The sequence below is a fragment of the Gobio gobio genome (assembly GCF_949357685.1).
Source record: "Gobio gobio genome assembly, chromosome: 7".
NCBI classification, from domain to species: domain Eukaryota; kingdom Metazoa; phylum Chordata; class Actinopteri; order Cypriniformes; family Gobionidae; genus Gobio; species Gobio gobio.
In genome coordinates, this window is record NC_137103.1 from 10,180,813 (window position 1) to 10,201,181 (window position 20,369).

Consider the following 20,369-nt stretch of genomic DNA (forward strand, 5'->3'; position numbering starts at 1 on the left):
AAAGTCTTAATTATGACAGATTTTGTTACTTTTTATGTCATAATTAGGATTTTTTTCCCCCTTGGTTTTACAGACTAGCTTAATCTAGTTCCAGACTAAAATGCATGAGCTGTTTTAACTGAAAGCAGCATATCTTAAAATACACACCAGTAATGTTTTTTTCTAAGACACGTTTATAAAAGCTCCTTAAATGTCCTAATTGAACTAAGGCCTAATCCTGGCTTAATCTAAGCCCTGTCTGTGAAACCAGGGGCCGGTTGCATAAACTGTTAAGACTAGTCTTAAAAGTTATTTTTTTCTTCAAGACTGTTCTTAACTTTTTAAAGTCAGTTACATAAAAAAGTTAGATTGGTCTATTGAATCAGAAAAGTAAGACGGATTACCTCTTGACTAATTGCTAGTGTGTCAAATTAGTCTAAAAATAATGGCTAAGTTTATGCAACTGGCCCCAGGCCTTTATTTAATCGTTTTGATTTTTGTCATTATTTCAACTTAATTACCATGGCAATGTTTTTTCTATGTGGCAGAAATGGGCTTTTACTCCTGAGATCATTACATATTCTCAAAGAGTTTTATATTAACTGATAAAATATGAATAAACCGACTGCAAAGCTGCTATGTAACATCCAATTTTTAACAAATGTAATTGAACATAAAAGAGAATAACATGTCTTACAACATTTAGCACATTCCTGAACCTTCGAGCATCATTAGAGTGTGATGAGGCGCTGATGTGAGTGTGTTCTGGGTGTGTGTGTGTGAGTGTGAGATTGAGTGCTTCTCACCTGCACTGATCACACCTGAGGCTCCAGCCGTCAGTGCACTCATTACCTGAACCTCCACACGAGCCACGGCACCCGCGGGCCATTCATCACCCTCAAGCAGACAAATACTGCCAGTGGAAGAGCTGGACACTTCAGCTCAGTGACAGCTGCTGGCGGAGAAGCAGAGGAGCGCCATATTTACATGGGCAGATCGCAGGAGCCTCTTCTGCCTCTTTTTGTCGAACAGATATTAATCTGAATGAATTTAGAATGCTTTATGTTTGGATTGTCTATATCTTGAATGCAGGTCTATAACATTAAACACAATTAGTGCAGTATTACAGAAGCACACATAAGAAAACATCATGCTTTGGTAAATCATAATTATAACATAAAACATTTCAATTATGTCATATGCAGTCACAAATATGACATTAAAAGTAATTTAAAAAAATTTAAATTATGACGTAGTATGCAGTCACAAATATGACATAAATTGATTTTATTTTTTTAAATAATTATGACAAATGCAGTCACAAATATGACGTTAAAAGTATTTTTTTAAATAATTATGACAAATGCAGTCACAAATATGACGTTAAAAGTATTTTTTTAAATAATTATGACAAATGCAGTCACAAATATGACGTTAAAAGTATTTTTTTTAAAGAATTATGACAAATGCAGTCACAAATATGACGTTAAAAGTATTTTTTTTAAAGAATTATGACAAATGCAGTCACAAATATGACGTTAAAAGTATTTTTTTTAAATAATTATGACAAATGCAGTCACAAATATGACGTTAAAAGTATTTTTTTAAATAATTATGACAAATGCAGTCACAAATATGACGTTAAAAGTATTTTTTTAAATAATTATGACAAATGCAGTCACAAATATGACATTAAAAGTATTTTTTTAAATAATTATGACAAATGCAGTCACAAATATGACGTTAAAAGTATTTTTTTTAATAATTATGACAAATGCAGTCACAAATATGACGTTAAAAGTATTTTTTTAAATAATTATGACAAATGCAGTCACAAATATGACGTTAAAAGTATTTTTTTAAATAATTATGACAAATGCAGTCACAAATATGACGTTAAAAGTATTTTTTTAAATAATTATGACAAATGCAGTCACAAATATGACGTTAAAAGTATTTTTTTTAAAGAATTATGACAAATGCAGTCACAAATATGACGTTAAAAGTATTTTTTTTAAATAATTATGACAAATGCAGTCACAAATATGACGTTAAAAGTATTTTTTTTAAAGAATTATGACAAATGCAGTCACAAATATGACGTTAAAAGTATTTTTTTAAATAATTATGACAAATGCAGTCACAAATATGACGTTAAAAGTATTTTTTTTAAATAATTATGACAAATGCAGTCACAAATATGACGTTAAAAGTATTTTTTTTAAAGAATTATGACAAATGCAGTCACAAATATGACGTTAAAAGTATTTTTTTAAATAATTATGACAAATGCAGTCACAAATATGACGTTAAAAGTATTTTTTTTAAATAATTATGACAAATGCAGTCACAAATATGACGTTAAAAGTATTTTTTTAAATAATTATGACAAATGCAGTCACAAATATGACAAATTGATTTTATTTTTTTAAATAATTATGACAAATGCAGTCACAAATATGACGTTAAAAGTATTTTTTAAAATAATTATGACAAATGCAGTCACAAATATGACGTTAAAAGTATTTTTTTAAATAATTATGACAAATGCAGTCACAAATATGACGTTAAAAGTATTTTTTTTAAAGAATTATGACAAATGCAGTCACAAATATGACGTTAAAAGTATTTTTTTTAAAGAATTATGACAAATGCAGTCACAAATATGACGTTAAAAGTATTTTTTTTAAATAATTATGACAAATGCAGTCACAAATATGACGTTAAAAGTATTTTTTTAAATAATTATGACAAATGCAGTCACAAATATGACGTTAAAAGTATTTTTTTAAATAATTATGACAAATGCAGTCACAAATATGACATTAAAAGTATTTTTTTAAATAATTATGACAAATGCAGTCACAAATATGACGTTAAAAGTATTTTTTTTAATAATTATGACAAATGCAGTCACAAATATGACGTTAAAAGTATTTTTTTAAATAATTATGACAAATGCAGTCACAAATATGACGTTAAAAGTATTTTTTTAAATAATTATGACAAATGCAGTCACAAATATGACGTTAAAAGTATTTTTTTAAATAATTATGACAAATGCAGTCACAAATATGACGTTAAAAGTATTTTTTTAAAGAATTATGACAAATGCAGTCACAAATATGACGTTAAAAGTATTTTTTTTAAATAATTATGACAAATGCAGTCACAAATATGACGTTAAAAGTATTTTTTTTAAAGAATTATGACAAATGCAGTCACAAATATGACGTTAAAAGTATTTTTTTAAATAATTATGACAAATGCAGTCACAAATATGACGTTAAAAGTATTTTTTTTAAATAATTATGACAAATGCAGTCACAAATATGACGTTAAAAGTATTTTTTTTAAAGAATTATGACAAATGCAGTCACAAATATGACGTTAAAAGTATTTTTTTAAATAATTATGACAAATGCAGTCACAAATATGACGTTAAAAGTATTTTTTTAAATAATTATGACAAATGCAGTCACAAATATGACATTAAAAGTATTTTTTTAAATAATTATGACAAATGCAGTCACAAATATGACATTAAAAGTATTTTTTTTAATAATTATGACAAATGCAGTCACAAATATGACGTTAAAAGTATTTTTTTTAAAGAATTATGACAAATGCAGTCACAAATATGACGTTAAAAGTATTTTTTTTAAATAATTATGACAAATGCAGTCACAAATATGACGTTAAAAGTATTTTTTTTAAAGAATTATGACAAATGCAGTCACAAATATGACGTTAAAAGTATTTTTTTAAATAATTATGACAAATGCAGTCACAAATATGACATTAAAAGTATTTTTTTAAATAATTATGACAAATGCAGTCACAAATATGACATTAAAAGTATTTTTTTTAATAACTATGACAAATGCAGTCACAAATATGACATTAAAAGTATTTTTTTTAATAACTATGACAAATGCAGTCACAAATATGACGTTAAAAGTATTTTTTTAAATAATTATGACAAATGCAGTCACAAATATGACATTAAAAGTATTTTTTTAAATAATTATGACAAATGCAGTCACAAATATGACATTAAAAGTATTTTTTTAAATAATTATGACAAATGCAGTCACAAATATGACATTAAAAGTATTTTTTTAAATAATTATGACAAATGCAGTCACAAATATGACATTAAAAGTATTTTTTTTAATAACTATGACAAATGCAGTCACAAATATGACATTAAAAGTATTTTTTTTAATAACTATGACAAATGCAGTCACAAATATGACGTTAAAAGTATTTTTTTAAAATAATTATGACAAATGCAGTCACAAATATGACATTAAAAGTATTTTTTTAAATAATTATGACAAATGCAGTCACAAATATGACATTAAAAGTATTTTTTTAAATAATTATGACAAATGCAGTCACAAATATGACATTAAAAGTATTTTTTTTAATAACTATGACAAATGCAGTCACAAATATGACATTAAAAGTATTTTTTTTAATAACTATGACAAATGCAGTCACAAATATGACGTTAAAAGTATTTTTTTAAATAATTATGACAAATGCAGTCACAAATATGACGTTAAAAGTATTTTTTTTAAAGAATTATGACAAATGCAGTCACAAATATGACGTTAAAAGTAATTTTAAAAAATTGAAAATATGACATGAAGTCACAAATATGACGTAAATTTTTTTTTTTTTAATAATTATGACAAATACAGTCACAAATATGACGTTAATTTTTTTTTTTTTTTAAAGAATTATGACAAATGCAGTCACAAATATGACATTAAAAGTAATTTTAAAAAATTGAAAATATGACATGCAGTCACAAATATGACACTAAAAGTAATAAAATCAGAATTGTATTACTTTTTATTGAATATTAACAGAATTTCTGTGACTTTTTATTGCACAATTATTATTTTTTTTGTCAAAATTTCGACTTTTTGTGTCATAATCAGTGTTGGGTGTGATTAATTACTTAAGTAATTGCTTTTCCCTTAAAAAAGTAAAATAAGGGGTAACTCTTAATTTTTAATTAAAGTTATTTCTGATGTCATTGCATTAAATATTATATAGAACAATTCGATATAAAACAATAGTGGATGTAACATCCAAATTCAACATCTAATATTAAAATGTATGTTTTCAATGTATCATTCTCCCTTGAAATACTTTGATCAGTTCAAGAATAATTTATGCAATTTTATATTATTTATTTGGAAAAAATTAAAGTGCAGTTTCATGTCTCCTTGTTGAGGTTGATATGGGATTTAGACAGTAATTAGTAATAAGTAACCCAATACTTTTATGATTAATACAGTAATTTAATTACACTCTTGAAGATGTAATTAGTCGATAGGAATAAATTACATTTTTAGAGTAACTTACCCAACACTGGATGATGTACAAAAAGTTTTATTTTCTTTAAACAATTACTCATTTTATGTTTTATTATAGGCAGTCAAGTTCTGCAATCCACATTTACATTCAGCTCAAACATTTTTTATGCCGCCATTAACAGAAATGATCCTCAAATAAAAAAAGCTATGAAAACATCAAATATTATTGATTTCGTTTTACATCTTTTTCTTTTTGTGTGCCCACTTGTAATTTGTTATATATTTCTGTGTATATGTATCTTTAAAATAACAATAATTAAATCAATTTATATACGGTTTTTAAATAAATAAATAAATCGTTCATTAGGCTATATGAAAAGCTCTAAGGCTGCTTTCGATCTTTAAACAAAAATGCAATTATAGTTAATACATCAATATTATGATAACGTCGACGTAATTATGTAAAAAAAGAGGATTTTTGTAGCATATTGAATTGTCTCCGAGCTCTTTCCAATAAAGCTCGGAAGCAACGACCTTGTTTTGACGTCACACCAACATCCGGGTCATTCCGCAGAGTCAGTTGTGCGCAGGCGCAGTACACCCAGTGGTTCGACCTCTGCCTTCGGTGAGTGCGTTCATTCCGAGCACATAAATCTACAACCTTCCCTCATCCTCCGTCTGAATGAACGCAGAGTTGCGCGTTTGGCTGGGATATTGCTAGGAGCCGTGTTTGTGGCGTACGGCGGCTGTATTTCTAAAGCTCTTCATATGAATCTATTCTGACCTTATATCTTGTCTTTGCAGAAGTCCCGGCCGCCCAAAATCACATCCCAAAATGTTCACCTGCGCAAAGTTCGTCTCCACACCCGCCCTGGTGAGTGCTGTTGCCTTCGCAAGCAGTGTTGCTGTGCCTTAAACTGTGCTTGGTTGATGTTCGGCCTGCAGGTTGAGCTTGCCGTCAGTGGTTCATTCATTCCTAGACGGATTTTAAAGGGTTAACGTGAAACGTCACGCGCGGTTATAGTTTACCTTTGACCTTTTTCTTGTCAGTGTCAAAGTTTTTGAGTTCGCAAAACGCTGAAAAGTTAAGGTCAAACGATGTGCTCGTTAATAAGACATTAATCTGCGTTCGTGGGAAGTGTTCTTCCGCCTAGTCTGGCTTGTATTGCGGCGGTTAAGATGGCAGCTGTCTTTCTATCATCATTATCAAAGGGGTTTTGTTCATTTTTATTGGTTGGTATCCTCCAAAGTAACTTGGGGTAAGGCCTTTCATTGGCAGTAACCTGAGGAGACGGGTGTCTTTATCAAGGGCACTATGGTGCTCCTTCACAGGATGTCCTCTCGTGGGACTGACCCTATTCCAGGCCAGTCTAGGCTAAGTTCAGACTGCAGGTAAATGGGAAACAAATCTGATTTTTTTGCTCAGATGTGACAGTTTTTGTCATGACTGTGTGAATGACAGCACCACATATAGATCAGATTACTTGTGATTTGTAAGTTCGATACAGGTCGGCTGTTTTGTAAATACGACTGCAGTCTAAAAGGTCAGATCAGAGTTCATGGGACTTTTACCTCACTCAAGTTCTGCACTCATGGGAGTCACTACAGAGATTTTACACACCTGAATAGGGCTGCGCAATATACCGAAATATCGCAAATGTATATATCGCAAGGGTATGCAATATCTGAATGATTTTAATAAGCTACTTCAACATTGTGAAAAGTGCACGTTTTAGGTTGACGCATACAGCAGAGAATAGACTGAGCACACGACTGTTACTTATGTGACTTTCTTGACGTTAAAAAGAGTTTGTAAACGCAATAACGTGCGAAGAACAACTCCTTGCAGTCTCGCGCTGTCTGACACACACACCCAAACATGCGCTCAAGCATGTTTTTTCTTGTCTTGTTTCACACTCGAACTGTCATATACACTAGGGCTGGGCGATATGGAGCAAAAAATATATCTCGATATACGATATATATCTCTATCTTTACAGGAAAAATAACCCCTCAAAAACAAATATGCCAAATACCACAAAGTCTTTTTTTTTTTTTTTTGTTGAAGTGCAAAGAGGTAGGCAGTTCATGTAGGAACAAAGTAGGGATTGAAGTCCACAGTTTAATACATACCTCGGTTTTTTTTTTACCACGGTTTTCGGTTCGTTTCTGATGGCTAGTCGCATCAGATTTTTGCTATTCTATTCTTAGCCAAACAGCAAGAGCTTAAGGAGGAAAAAATATTTTTTTTATTGCAATACTCTTTCTTTATTTTACTTTAAAGACTTGAAAAACCTTACTTAAACTTTAAACTTTACTTTTAAAAAACCTTGTACACATTCCTAGTGTACTGTATAATATAAAATAAATATATATTTATAAAGATTAACACTGGCAGCTCAGAGCTGTACAGCAGCATTTAAGTATGAAATTGAATTAATAAATGTAAAAATAAAACACTACATAGACTTCACTATAGAATATACATTGATTCTTATTAAAGCTACTGGTATTAGTTTTTCAGTCAAGAGCCGTGAATGATTTTGTCTTTGTCTTTTGTTATTTTATTAACCACTAAAGGAATAGTTCACTCAAAAATGAAAATTCTGTCATCGATTACTCACGCTCAAGTTGTTTTAAACCTGAATAAAGTTCGTTCTTCTGTTGGACATAACATATATTTTGAAGAATATTGGAAAGCAAACAGTTGCTGGTCCCCATTGTAGGAAATAATAATAATAATAATGTAAATCGCTACCATCAGCTGTCTGTGTTCAACAGAAGAAATTAATACAGGTTTGGAACAACATTAGTGAGTAAATAATGACATCATTTTAGAGTGAACTGTCCCTTTAAGGACAAGCGCAGCGTGTTCACTATAGGCTGCGCTGCTGTCAATTTAAGACTTTCACGCATCTAATATACAGACACACACCGATTTTACTTTCACTTTAGACATAACCGACTGTGTTTATGTTAACCTTGTGTGTATTTGACAGTATTAGAGCAGTAAGATTTAGTCCAGTAATCGCGTGTTTGACAGGCGTTTAGTGCGCACGCTCGGGAAAGCACATGTTAAAATGGTGCATGAGCACGCGAATGAAATGTTTAACCGGCAAGGCTTTAAAACGCATGCATATAATGAACTTTGGTGATTGTGAATATCTATAGTGTTCCGTGAGTATAACTCTTCCACTAATGTGTGATGTGATGTATGTCGCGTTGTTCAGTATATTTTGATGGAGGCAAATTATAGAATTTGTAGAAAAATAATTAGTGCTGTCAAACGATTAAAATATTTAATCGCGATTAATCGCATTAATGTCATAGTTAACTCACAATTAATCACAATTAATCGCACATTTTTATTTATTCTAAATGTCCCTTGATTTCTTTTTGTCCCATTATTTTTTCTTATTTTAATGCTCTTATCAACATAGAAAAGTGGATCGGCTTGCTTTGTTCAAATGTTTGTTTTATTGAAAACAACATTGGCATACTTTAGTGTTCGATTTCACACCAACATTCTCACTTGGAGCAAATAATCTCACACAATGTAACACTGCCCATCAATAAAAGGGTGAAACAAATACTTTGTTGCACAAACAGCCCCTTCAACAGCCCTTTCTAAGGGATCAAAACAGGGTGATACAAAATAAAATTACAAAGTGCACATGCAAGGTAAACTAGGACTCCGCCTATAGTGCAGTTAAACCAGGGGTCGCCAACTAGTGGACTCCGGTCCGAATCCGGACCGCGAAGCCTTTTGACGTAATGAAACAGTTAACGTTGCAATGCTCAGTTACTACGTTCAGACCCAGACGCGCGGTCAAGCATGCAGTGAAGAAGAGACTGATGGTGCGTTCACACCGGACGCGAATGACGCGACATGCACGCCGCTTAATCCGCGCCGCAGAATGTCTATTTGCGTCTTTGCATTGACTTAAATTACTCGCGCAAAACGCTTCATTCGCGTCTGGTGTGAATGCACCATCAGAGCAGAAAGCAGCGCTCAAGACAAGCACTTTTAGTTGAAGACCCCTGAGTTAAACCATGGCATAATACGTTTCTCATTTCGCCGTCTCACGCTTGCCATCCACGTCTACTCTTTTAATGGCCCAAACGAGTGCGGGCAGCCGCAGCGTGCCTGATGTTTTGTTTCCGGTCTAGCTACATCCGGAGTGGTGTTGTAGTTTTTCTAACGTTACTAGTTGTTGCAACAGCATGTGAAAAAACTACAAAGTTTGTTAGACCAAAAAGAACGTTAATCTCGCGATAAAAAAATTGACGCCGTTAAAATAGGTTTGCGTTAACGTCGTTAATAACGCGTTTAACTGACAGCACTAAAAATAATTAATTAAATGCAAAACCGAAAAAAACGCAATTCACAATAGGGCTGCTCGATTATGGAAAAAATCATAATCACGATTATTTTGGTCAATATTGAAATCACGATTATGTAACACGATTATTTCACATGACTTTGGGAATGTGTTGTATTTATTAAAAATACACCTTTCAACAATTCAATTGAAATTGTAACATTTGTTGTACTTTTTGAACTATTAAAATAATATAACATGTATTCAAATCAAAGTATAAAAGTATTCACGTAAAAATGATAACCACAAATAATTAAGATCAACAATATGGTTCGGCTAGATATGCTTTTCAGGTACGTCTAACATTAGTTTTCAGGTACAGAAATGTATCAAATGTAAAATAACATTGCATATTTGAGTGCATAAATTAAAGATGAATCCTATTAAACTTACAAAAGCTATTCAATCCGGGTCGGATATGCGTCGTCTTTATCGACTGTATAAAGTTCACTTAAGGCATATACAGACTATGTCTGCTAGGATACTCATCAAGATGGACATGTTGACAAACGTTTTGTGTGAGTTTGTCCGTTCAAGAGCAAGACTTGAAAGAGAACTCAATATGTGCGCGCTGAGAGACGTGTGCGCGCTCTCGGATGAGTGGAGCGCACAGAGACACATTTCCTCACAGCGCGCGCGGCTTCTCATTCGCGTCTTCTGGCACTAAACCCGGGTGACGACGGTGAAAATGGCTGGTCATATTCAAACATACGGCAGCACTCGCATGCATTGAACAAAGTTTACAAAGAGAGAATTATTTGAAAAATATGAGGGGAAAAAAGGACGTTTACACGGCACCCCTGCTCTCGTCAGTTTTTGTTTCTATATTAGATTGTCATAGGTCACTCTGTTTAATTTTCAAGTGGTTAAACAAATTCGTGGCGTTCCCTTGCGTTGCAGCCACTACCATGTAGCAAATCTTAGCATGTTTCTGCTCGTCGTCTGATTCCTCGAAGCCAAACTGTTCCCAGACAACGGAGTTGGTTTTGCCTTTTTTGCTCACCAAACGCTGCTGTAACTGCCCTCCTTCTGCCATCTTTACTCGCGCCGAGTTTTTAAATTCCAGCGGATGATATGCACACGAGACTCAAGATCTGAGAAAGTTTGTGGCTTCGGGAGGGGCGGATGAGCGCGTGCGCGTTTCATTCAGAACGCAAGACAAAATTAGAGCGTTCTTGCAAAACTGAACATGGCAGAATAATCGTATTTTCTCGATTGTACTATTTTGGTGATCGTTGGGAGGCAAAATCGAAATCGAAATTCGATTAATTGCACAGCCCTAATTCACAAGTGCGCATTGAACCGTGAATGCTATACCGAACGGTTCAATATTATATTGAGAATTGTGGCATCCCTAGTACATATATTGTGCGATATATTGATTATCATTCCTGCGTAATAGTCGCGGATCTTCGCGGCCGTACCACGGCTGCAGCGGCGCAATGATTGGTTGGTATTCTGTGAAACATGGTGGTAGTTACACCTTCAACTTACTATCACAGCCCTTTACAACACACACAACCATGGCTAATCACACAGCTAAATCCACAACACAATTTGTCGGCTGCAAGCCTGAAACTTTCTCTGCAACTACACAAACTTAGTACCGGTCACATTGAAAGTTACCTAGCTGGGCTACTTTCAGGCGCTGCGTAATATGTAATATGTGACCCTGTCTGTGAAAACCCAGCTAAAGTCATTTTTTTTGTCATTCGCTGTTTTATACATAAAATCATCCTACATAATGTAAAGAACATTCTGTGAAAATATAACCTTGATATCTTTAATATTGACTGAGTAAGATTATGTCAAAAGTTAGCTGAATTTCGGCCTCAGAAAATCATGATTTTGAGAAATTCCGATTTTAAAATCAAGCTTATTTTTGAAATTGTAAAACATTTTAACCATTATTATTCTGATAATGTGCCATATACCACATTAAAGCTAAGATTCTCCCATTTTCAGTGATATAGGACCCATTTATGGGAAAATTCTTAGTTTTGTAAAACAAGTCTATTATGATGTGCATGTCCAAAAAGTGTGAAACATTGAAACGAATGGGGGCACCACAAGAGCTTGATTTACCAAGTCAGTTCACTCTAATGATTTGTAGGCTATAACTTTATTAGTAAAATGAAATCTCAGTAGAAAATGTCATTAATAGGCCTATATATATCCATTAATATATAAAACATCCATAGAAAATCTCACTGTGTAACATTTGGAGTAAATCCAGGACTAGGCCTAATGCCCTAACAAGTTAACAGGTCAGTCTCAAACTTTGTGCAGATAGTTAGTCATAACTGTGAATCTTCACTTGTCTCACAATTCGATTAGATTATGGTTTTTTCATGGCTCATTGTGCTTAATAACTCTTTTAGCCTACATAAAGCACGTCCTGCACTTTATGTTCTCATTCATACATGTTCTATTCGTATAGGTTTACAAACCGTGACCGATCTACATGTATCCAGATAGAAATTTGTTGCCCATTCCCAATGGGAAAGTGGACAACCAACATTGCTTTGTAACATTGCTCAAAGTTGCCCCATGTATCATCACCTTAAGTCTCAGTGTGAACGTAGCCGGACAGTTTGTTGATGCTCCGCAGGATAAGGTTTCGAATGCACACATTTCTTGCGGTGAATCTTAAGCCATAACTCTTGAAACCTGCTTGTTCCCAGCATACATGCCTTTCAGAAAACCGTTCAATACTGTTTCTTTCAAATTCACCCCTTGTTTGGCAGCTGTCTAGTTCGTTCTATTATAAAGTCAGTGTGTGTGTGTGTGTGTTGTAGGTGCGTGCGGGCTCCAGGTCCCTGTACAGGCCGCTTTCTGCTGCTGTACTCTCCAGACCAGAGGTCAAACCAGAGGTGAGTGGCAAACCTGCTTTTGCCTCTCAGTTGAGCTCCTTTCATTTATGGTAACTCTTTATTTGCAGGCTTGATGGTCATGCTTGAGATGAAGTTGACATACAAAGCATCATTAGTCAAAACTTTATCAACTTGATTTGATACGGAGCTCTTCTGATCCACTGCAAGCGTGTTAAAGAAATAGTTCATGCAAAAATGAGATTTGTCATCGGCTCAGCCTCATGTCTTTCCAAGCCTAACTTAAATCTGTTCATCATATAAAGTGATCGTATCTGTGTCCAAGACTTGAAGATTCATATGGGTTCATTTTACAACGCCCTTATAAGTTTTAGTTTCCTCATCTTTCTTTGGCGGGACTTAAACCTCTCAGCTTTCATTAAAAAGATCTTCATGTGTGTTTAGAAGATGAACCAAAGTCCCATGGGTTTGGAAGGATATGAGTGTGAGGAAATTACAGAATGTTTTTTGAGTGAACTATAACCCCTATATGGTAAAAAATGTAAATGTTTTGTCATGCTTCTCATAAACTTAAAGGGTTAGTTCACCCAAAAAAGAAAATTCTGTCATTAATTACTTACCCTCATGTCGTTGGACACCCGTCAGACCTCCGTTCATCTTCAGAACAGAAATGAAGATATTTTAGTGTAAATCTGATGCTCTGAAAGGCCTCCATTGGCACAATGGCACTTTACACTCTCAAGACCCTTAAAAGGTACTAAAGACGTCGTTACAAAGTCCATCTCACTACAGTGCTTCTACAATAACTTTATAAAGTGACGAGAATAGTTTTTGTGTGCAAAAAAACCCTAAATAACGACTTATATCATGATGACCGATTTCAAAACACGGCCTCATGAAGCTTCAAAGCGTTAGGAATCAGTGAGTCGATTCAGCAGTTTGACACGCGATCCAAATCATGATTCGACTCGCTGATTCCTAACGCTTTGAAGCTTCATGAGGCCGTGTTTTGAAATCGTCATCACTATGTAAGTCGTTATTTAGGGTTTTTTTGCGCACAAAAACTATTCTCGCCGATTCATAAAGTTATTTTAGAACCACTGTAGTGGCCTTTCAGAGCATCAGATTTACACTAAAATATCTTCATTTGTGTTCTGAAGATGAACGGAGGTCTGACGGGTGTCCAACGACATGAGGGTAAGTAATTAATGACAGAGTTTTCATTTTTGGGTGAACTAACCCTTTAACAATTATTCCTTCTGGTGAGAAATGTGATTGTCATATTGAAGCTGACACCATGTTTTAGCTCTGTTGCTGTTAAAGGACGTTAGGTGGCTGAACACACTAAGGTCATGTAGAGGTCATGTGAGTCCTCTCTTGCTCTCGTAGGTCAGTGCTGCTGTCCTGCCTCAGGCGTTCCTCAGAAGCTTCCAGACCAGCGCTGTGAGCCGAGACATCGACACCGCCGCTAAGTTCATTGGAGCGGGAGCTGCCACTGTGGGAGTGGCTGGATCCGGAGCTGGAATCGGGACCGTGTTCGGTAGCCTCATCATCGGATACGCCAGGTCAGATGCACTCTTAATACACACCTGATTAGGGCTGGGTGTAAAAAATATTGATTTCTCGATTTTAATCGCTTTTATGAACCGATATCGATTCTTAAATCCCAAGAATCCTTTAGTCATCCTGTTTTCAGTTGATGAATGAACGGAGCATTGCAACGCCTCCCATCCAATAAATCGCATTAATCTTTGTGCTTTTTTTACTTTTGATATGAAACAAAGTCTCAGATTTCAAATTACATCCATTTTACTACGAAATAAAAAAAAAAAACCCTTTTTGGCACCGTTTAATGTGACGTGACTGTGTCACACAATGTTTATCTCGGAAAAAACATATTTAGTGTCCATAAACTCAATTGTCAGCTTAAAGGGTAACTTCAGTGATTTAGCATTAGGCTTTGTATCAGTAGAAACCCGGAAGTATATTCAAATTATGGTACATATCCCCCTGAGACGAGAGAATTATGCATTTTTATTTTGTTCAGTGTCCATAAACTCAGTTTTCAGCTTAACTCTAGAGGAGCGTTTTGGTAAATATATGCACCATGTTACATATTTAATATAATATGATGTTTTTCCATATTTAATGCGTGTTTCTGTTAAGGTTTTTATGACATCCACCATTGAAATATTTATAGGCTATTTCAAAAATGAGTAGAAATATTATGTAATTGTAAAGTTAGTATTATAACTTTATTATTATAAAAAAAACATCCTTAAGTGTTTGAGATGTATATCCAAAATATATATTGATATTGAATCGAAATCGGATCGCAAGCTTGTGAAATGTAATCTGATCGAATTGTGAAATTTGTGTCAATACCCAGCCCTACTGCCGATCAGAAGTTTAGGGTTGGCAAGATAAAAACAAAAATCTTTGCCAAGGCTGCATTTATTTGATCAAATACAGTAAAAACAGCAATATTGTGCAAAAAAAAAAAAACCTTTTTAAACGAACCGTTTTCTATGTGAGCCTGTGTCAAAATGTAATTTATTCCTGTGATCAAAGCATCATTCCTCCAGTCTCCAGAAACATTTCTGATTATTATCAGTGATGATGGACACTTGTGCTGATTCATGTTTTTGTAGAAACCTTGATACTTTTTGTTTTTTCAAATGAGTTAAAAGAAGCAGCATTTATTTGAAATTGAACTTTTTAGCAACATGTATAAGTTTTTTATGTCTCTTTAAATAAACTGAATTTATTCCTTCTGAATAAAAGTATTATTTATTTTTAAAAACAAATCTTCCTAATCCCATGCTTTTGAGTGATAGTGTATTTCAGTTCCTGCCAATGTTATCTCTAATGGTTTATAAGTATTTTAGGGCCCTATGAAATCTTTATTTTTTTCCCCCCAAATTCTGTATTTCCGTCAATTTTTCTGGATTACGTTTTTTAAATTTAATTTGAAAAAAATTGTAATGGTTAAATTAATCTTTAGTAATCAAAAAGCATGTCTAATTAATTGAAATCATGAAACAATTTATTAAAAGTTTAACAAAATTACATATTTAGGGCCCTATGATTTATTATTAAATTCTGCTTTTGAATGATGCTGTATTTCAGTTCCTGCCAATGTTTCCTCTGGTTAATGGTTTATAAGTGTTTGTACATTTCACTAGCGACGTTTCCATCCATTTTTTTTTTTTTGGGACGTCGCATAAAAAACACTGGATGGAAATTCCAAGATGTGCATGGATTCTTAAAATGTGCATAAACTCATGCGCTCAGCTGAGGCGGAGCACTTTTTGTTTTTTATGACCTGCGCATGAGCTACGGTGGAAACACATTTACCAAATAAATCCCTTGAGTCAGCAGAGGATGTGATTGGTCCACCGGTTAGTCCAGTTATCCAATCGCATCACAGCATCTCAGATGTTTGTTTGATCGTCATGAGGAGCCATGAAGTGAAGATTTCTCCTCTTGACCACGTGGGATGGAAACGTTGCTTTATTCACTAATGTTTTATGCAATATCCTAATGTTGTGCATAAGTTAAATTCACAACTTTGGATGGAAACTGCTAGTTTTCAAAAAACTGTTTGCAAATGTCTCTGCATGTAACTTGTAGTAAAGCGCAGTGTGTTTCCTGTATGTTGCAGGAACCCGTCTCTAAAGCAGCAGCTCTTCTCTTACGCCATCCTGGGGTTTGCTCTGTCTGAAGCCATGGGGCTCTTCTGTTTGATGGTGGCTTTCCTGATCCTGTTCGCCATGTAAAAATCTGCTAGATATGTCAACGCAGTTAGTGCAGTTATGACTATGTATTTTTGCTGTTGCTACCAAAACGTCTGCTGTTGGTCTCCGCAGGGAAAAAAGTATGAAGTCCACTGTGTTAAAAGAAATCATGTAACAATTAAATGTTTAACTATTTAACCCCCATATCCGGTTCATGCCCATTAAGTAAGAACAGCAACAGCTCCATCGGTGCTACCGGAGTATCCACCTGAACCTCATCGTGGAAGACCAGAACCTGATCGCACTTTCTGTACATCAGAAGAGTGAGTGAGTGTGAGTGAGTGTGAGTGAGTGAGTGTGTGAGTGTGTGTGAGTGTGTGAGTGTGTGTGAGTGTGTGAGTGTGTGAGTGTGTGAGTGTGTGAGTGTGTGAGTGTGTGAGTGTGTGAGTGTGTGAGTGTGTGAGTGTGTGAAGACTGTAAGGGTCCACTCAGATGTTTTCAGGGGTTAAACTGCTGGTTAATGGACTGTAAATTTATAGCAATTGGCTGTAAGCCAATTAAAAGCCACAATTGCATTTGTAAATTGCGCTAAATAAATTTAGATCAGTTTACCGTAACTCTGTGGTGTCTGCTTCATTTTTATATTCATATGCTTTATTTTTACATACTTTACTAACAATCAAGTTATGCAACTTTTGTTTTGGGGAGAAGTACATACAGCTCTCATTAGTTAAAATTAACTAACAAAGGAAAATACTTCTAAAAGTATTTATTAGTCTTGGTCATTTCAACATTTACTAATGCATTAAGATCAAAATATTATGTTTGTTAATATTGTTTAATGGTACCTGAACTATACAGTTAACAGTTGTGTTTTTATTAGCTAACCATAACAAAGGTTAATAATAAAACCTGTAACAAATGTGTAGCTCATTAATTAATTTGCTAATATTAACCAATGGTACCTTAATGTAATGTATTATCGTTTTGTTTATTTTGCAATATATTATAAAAAATATTTTACAAAATCAAGTATTAAATCCGAGTTAGAACGAGTTTAAAAACGTTTTTATATATATATATATATATATATATATATATATATATATATATATATATATAAAATACATACCAACACACATACATTGGGTGTGTATATACACACTTTTTTTATGTACGGTAAATATATATACGATTCACCAAATAATAACTTTAGCTCTAAAGCAGGGGTGGCGAACTCCGGTCCTGGAGGGCCACTATCCTGCATAGTTTTGCTTCAACCCTAATCAAACACACCTGAACAAGCTAATCATGGTCTGAAGGGTTACTAGAAAGCTACAGGCAGGTGAGTTTTATCAGGGTGGGAGCTGAACTCTGCAGGACAGTGGCCCTCCAGGACCGGAGTTCGCCACCCCTGCTCTAAAGGGTTCAAGCTCATATTTATCGCGAGATTACAGTTTAAAGGGCTTGGCTCTGGGGTGAGCGGAGTACCTTCGTCTCGCGAGAGTTTGTACACATGTGTTTTGTGTCTAATTCTCGCGAGAGTTGGTATATGTGGGCTTTGGCTCTTCAGGGTTCAGCCTGCGGGTGAGTAAGCGCATCAGTACACACTATTTATAAACAGACACGCCCTTTTTACTAGCTTTCGCTTGACTAGTAGAATAGTCTGAATATGTAACACAATAAAGACGCAGCTTTATGACATGTTGAGCGCTTGTCGGTGTTTCTTTGTTATTAATATGGCGACGCATGCTAACAGCTAGCCGAGGTCCCATTGCCTTGACTGGGAGCTGAGCATGGATTAGCTGAGACTGATGTAAACAATCTGTTTTAGTGCTGATTCAGTCCCGGCGGCGCTGGAAATACACTAAATAAAGGCAGGTTTGAGGTTAAAGACACGGACGCTTTATGTTCAGCTATGTGGTAATATAGAAACAGTGATATTTAGAAGATGAATGTGACAATAGGCTGTTATCTGACAGCATTAGAGCACATTTACTACTGCATGTGTGTGTCTGAGGGGTTTAATAGACACATAGACACCAATGGCATCAGTATTTAAGCTGACGTTATACAGATAGTGATGCATGATGCCTGTCATTCTACTTTTAATCTTATAAATCCACCTGTGTCCTGTCAGCTTGGTCTGAAACAACACCAATTCAGGAACAGTAGTGCAGAAATATACTCATTGTTGCTCATGCTTATGGATTAATACTGATTGATATACAGTTCAGGTCAAAAGTTTGGCAACTTTACTTTTTTCAATGTTTTTAAAGTCTCTAATGCTCATCAAGGCTGCATGTATTTGATCAAAAATACAGACAAATTTTGTGAAATATTATTACAATTTAAAATAATGGTTTTCTACTTGATTATGCTTTAAAATATAATTTATTCCTGTGATCAAAGCTGAATTTTCAGCACCATTACTCCAGTCTTCAGTGTCACATGATCCTTCAGAAATCACTCTAATATGATGATTTATCATCAGTTTTTGAACCCAAATTGAAGGCCAGAATTCATTGATGAATTAAAAATAACAGTATATATTTTTCAAAATATAAATCTTTACTTCACTTTTTAGCTGTTTGACATCCTTGCTGAATAAAAGCATTCATTTCTTTCAAAAAAAGAAAGAAAGAAAAATTGCAGACCCAAAACTTTTGAACGGTAGTGTTTTTGTTCTTAGGTGTGGCTGTAAATCATTATGCAGGGCCCTATAAAACCATTTTATTTGTTCCCAAAATCAGTTTTATTTTTTCACAATTTTTTCCCCGTTTTAATTCTTCTGAACTCCATTGTTTGTTTGTTTTTTGGACTCTGGATTAAAATGTTAGTTATCAAAAAGCATGTCTAATTAATTGAAATTATGAAACTTAACAATTTATAAAACGTTTAACAAAAATATTTTTTTTAGGGAAATATGCTTTATTTTTATTTTTCTTCCTTCCTACTTTTCTGGATTCCATTTTAATGGTTTAATTAAATGTTAATAATTAAAAAGCATTTTCTAATTAATTGAATTAATAAAAACAATCAAATTTTATTTCTAAGAAAAGTTTTTATTTTGAGAAATGCTGTGTTTTTATTTATTTTTTTATTTTTCTGGCAATCAGACACAACACAAATTTAATCATATTCACTAATCATAATCATTAACCAAATTAAACACTTTTTTGTAAAACAAAAATGTATTATTATTATTATTATTAGTGTTAGTATTATTATTACATTGAGACGTAGCTAAATTCTACTGTAATATAGCCTATTTCTGTGACAATTTCTTCGTCAAACCGAACTTTTATTTTGACGGGTTGCCGTGAAATAAGTTTCTGTGTGTTTATGATATGATGATAGTTTTTCTCAAATTAAATCAAAAAGCATGTCTAATTAATTGAATTCATAAAAACAATAACATTTAATTTCTAAGAAAAGTTCTTATTTTCAGAAATTCTGTGTTGTGTATTTTTTTTTCTGGCAATCAAACATTAATTTAATTTATATTTTAATCACATTCACTAATCATAATCATTAATCAAATTAAACAAACTTTTTTGTCAAACAATAATTTATTATTAACATTATTATTACTGTTAGTATTATTATTATTACATTGAGACGTAGCTCAATTCTACTGTACAACTGTAATATATTTCTGTCACAATTTCTTCGTTAAACCAAACTTTTATTTTGACGGGTTGCCGTGAAATAAGTTTCTGTGCGTTTATGATATGATGATGGTAGTTTTCTCAAATGAAACGGTGAAATGCTCATGAAGTGACTCTGGAGATGAAGTTCATGCACTCATAAAAAATCATCAAAAATGGGACAATTTCTAGTCAGTTTTTATGACTGGATTCTGCGCTTCATAGGGCCCTGATTACGTTGTTAACCTATGAAAAGCTGCAGGTTTGATGTGCCGTTTGCCCATGTGGTCAGGTGGCAGACTGAAGCTGTGAATATGAGTGATGAGAAACCGTTCCTCTGCACTGCTCCTGGCTGCGGACAGGCACGTCCTCACTCTTACACACTAGCAGATATTTAAATAAACAGTAGCATGCTTGCTGCACTTTTTCTTCTTCACTCTACTATTCATGCTTTGCG

General features: G+C 33.8%; 2 protein-coding genes across 4 annotated transcripts in view; both read left to right on the top strand.

The window, feature by feature from the left end:
- Positions 1-5,860: 5,860 nt before the first annotated feature.
- On the top strand, positions 5,861-16,878 carry atp5mc3a (ATP synthase membrane subunit c locus 3a). Of its 3 annotated transcripts, none has more exons than XR_013816933.1 (6): positions 5,889-5,937; positions 6,117-6,186; positions 12,493-12,567; positions 13,915-14,090; positions 16,190-16,589; positions 16,645-16,878. XR_013816933.1 is itself a non-coding variant. In XM_079822454.1 (5 exons), the coding sequence occupies exons 2-5, from the start codon at positions 6,148-6,150 to the stop codon at positions 16,302-16,304; spliced, it is 405 nt and encodes a 134-aa protein (XP_079678580.1). In that variant the 5' UTR covers positions 5,861-5,937; positions 6,117-6,147; the 3' UTR covers positions 16,305-16,877. The 3 variants fall into 3 exon arrangements, 1 of the variants encoding a protein (XP_079678580.1); XR_013816934.1 differs by having other exon boundaries at positions 16,655-16,878; XM_079822454.1 differs by having other exon boundaries at positions 5,861-5,937; positions 16,190-16,877.
- Positions 16,879-20,226: 3,348 nt separating this feature from the next.
- atf2 (activating transcription factor 2) overlaps positions 20,227-20,369 on the top strand; it is a gene marked incomplete at its 5' end in the record, with an annotated part of 52,667 nt that continues 52,524 nt past the window's right edge. Inside the window, 1 exon segment of the mRNA XM_079820637.1 lies at positions 20,227-20,274. Within this exon segment, the coding sequence (XP_079676763.1) occupies positions 20,227-20,274 (48 nt within the window).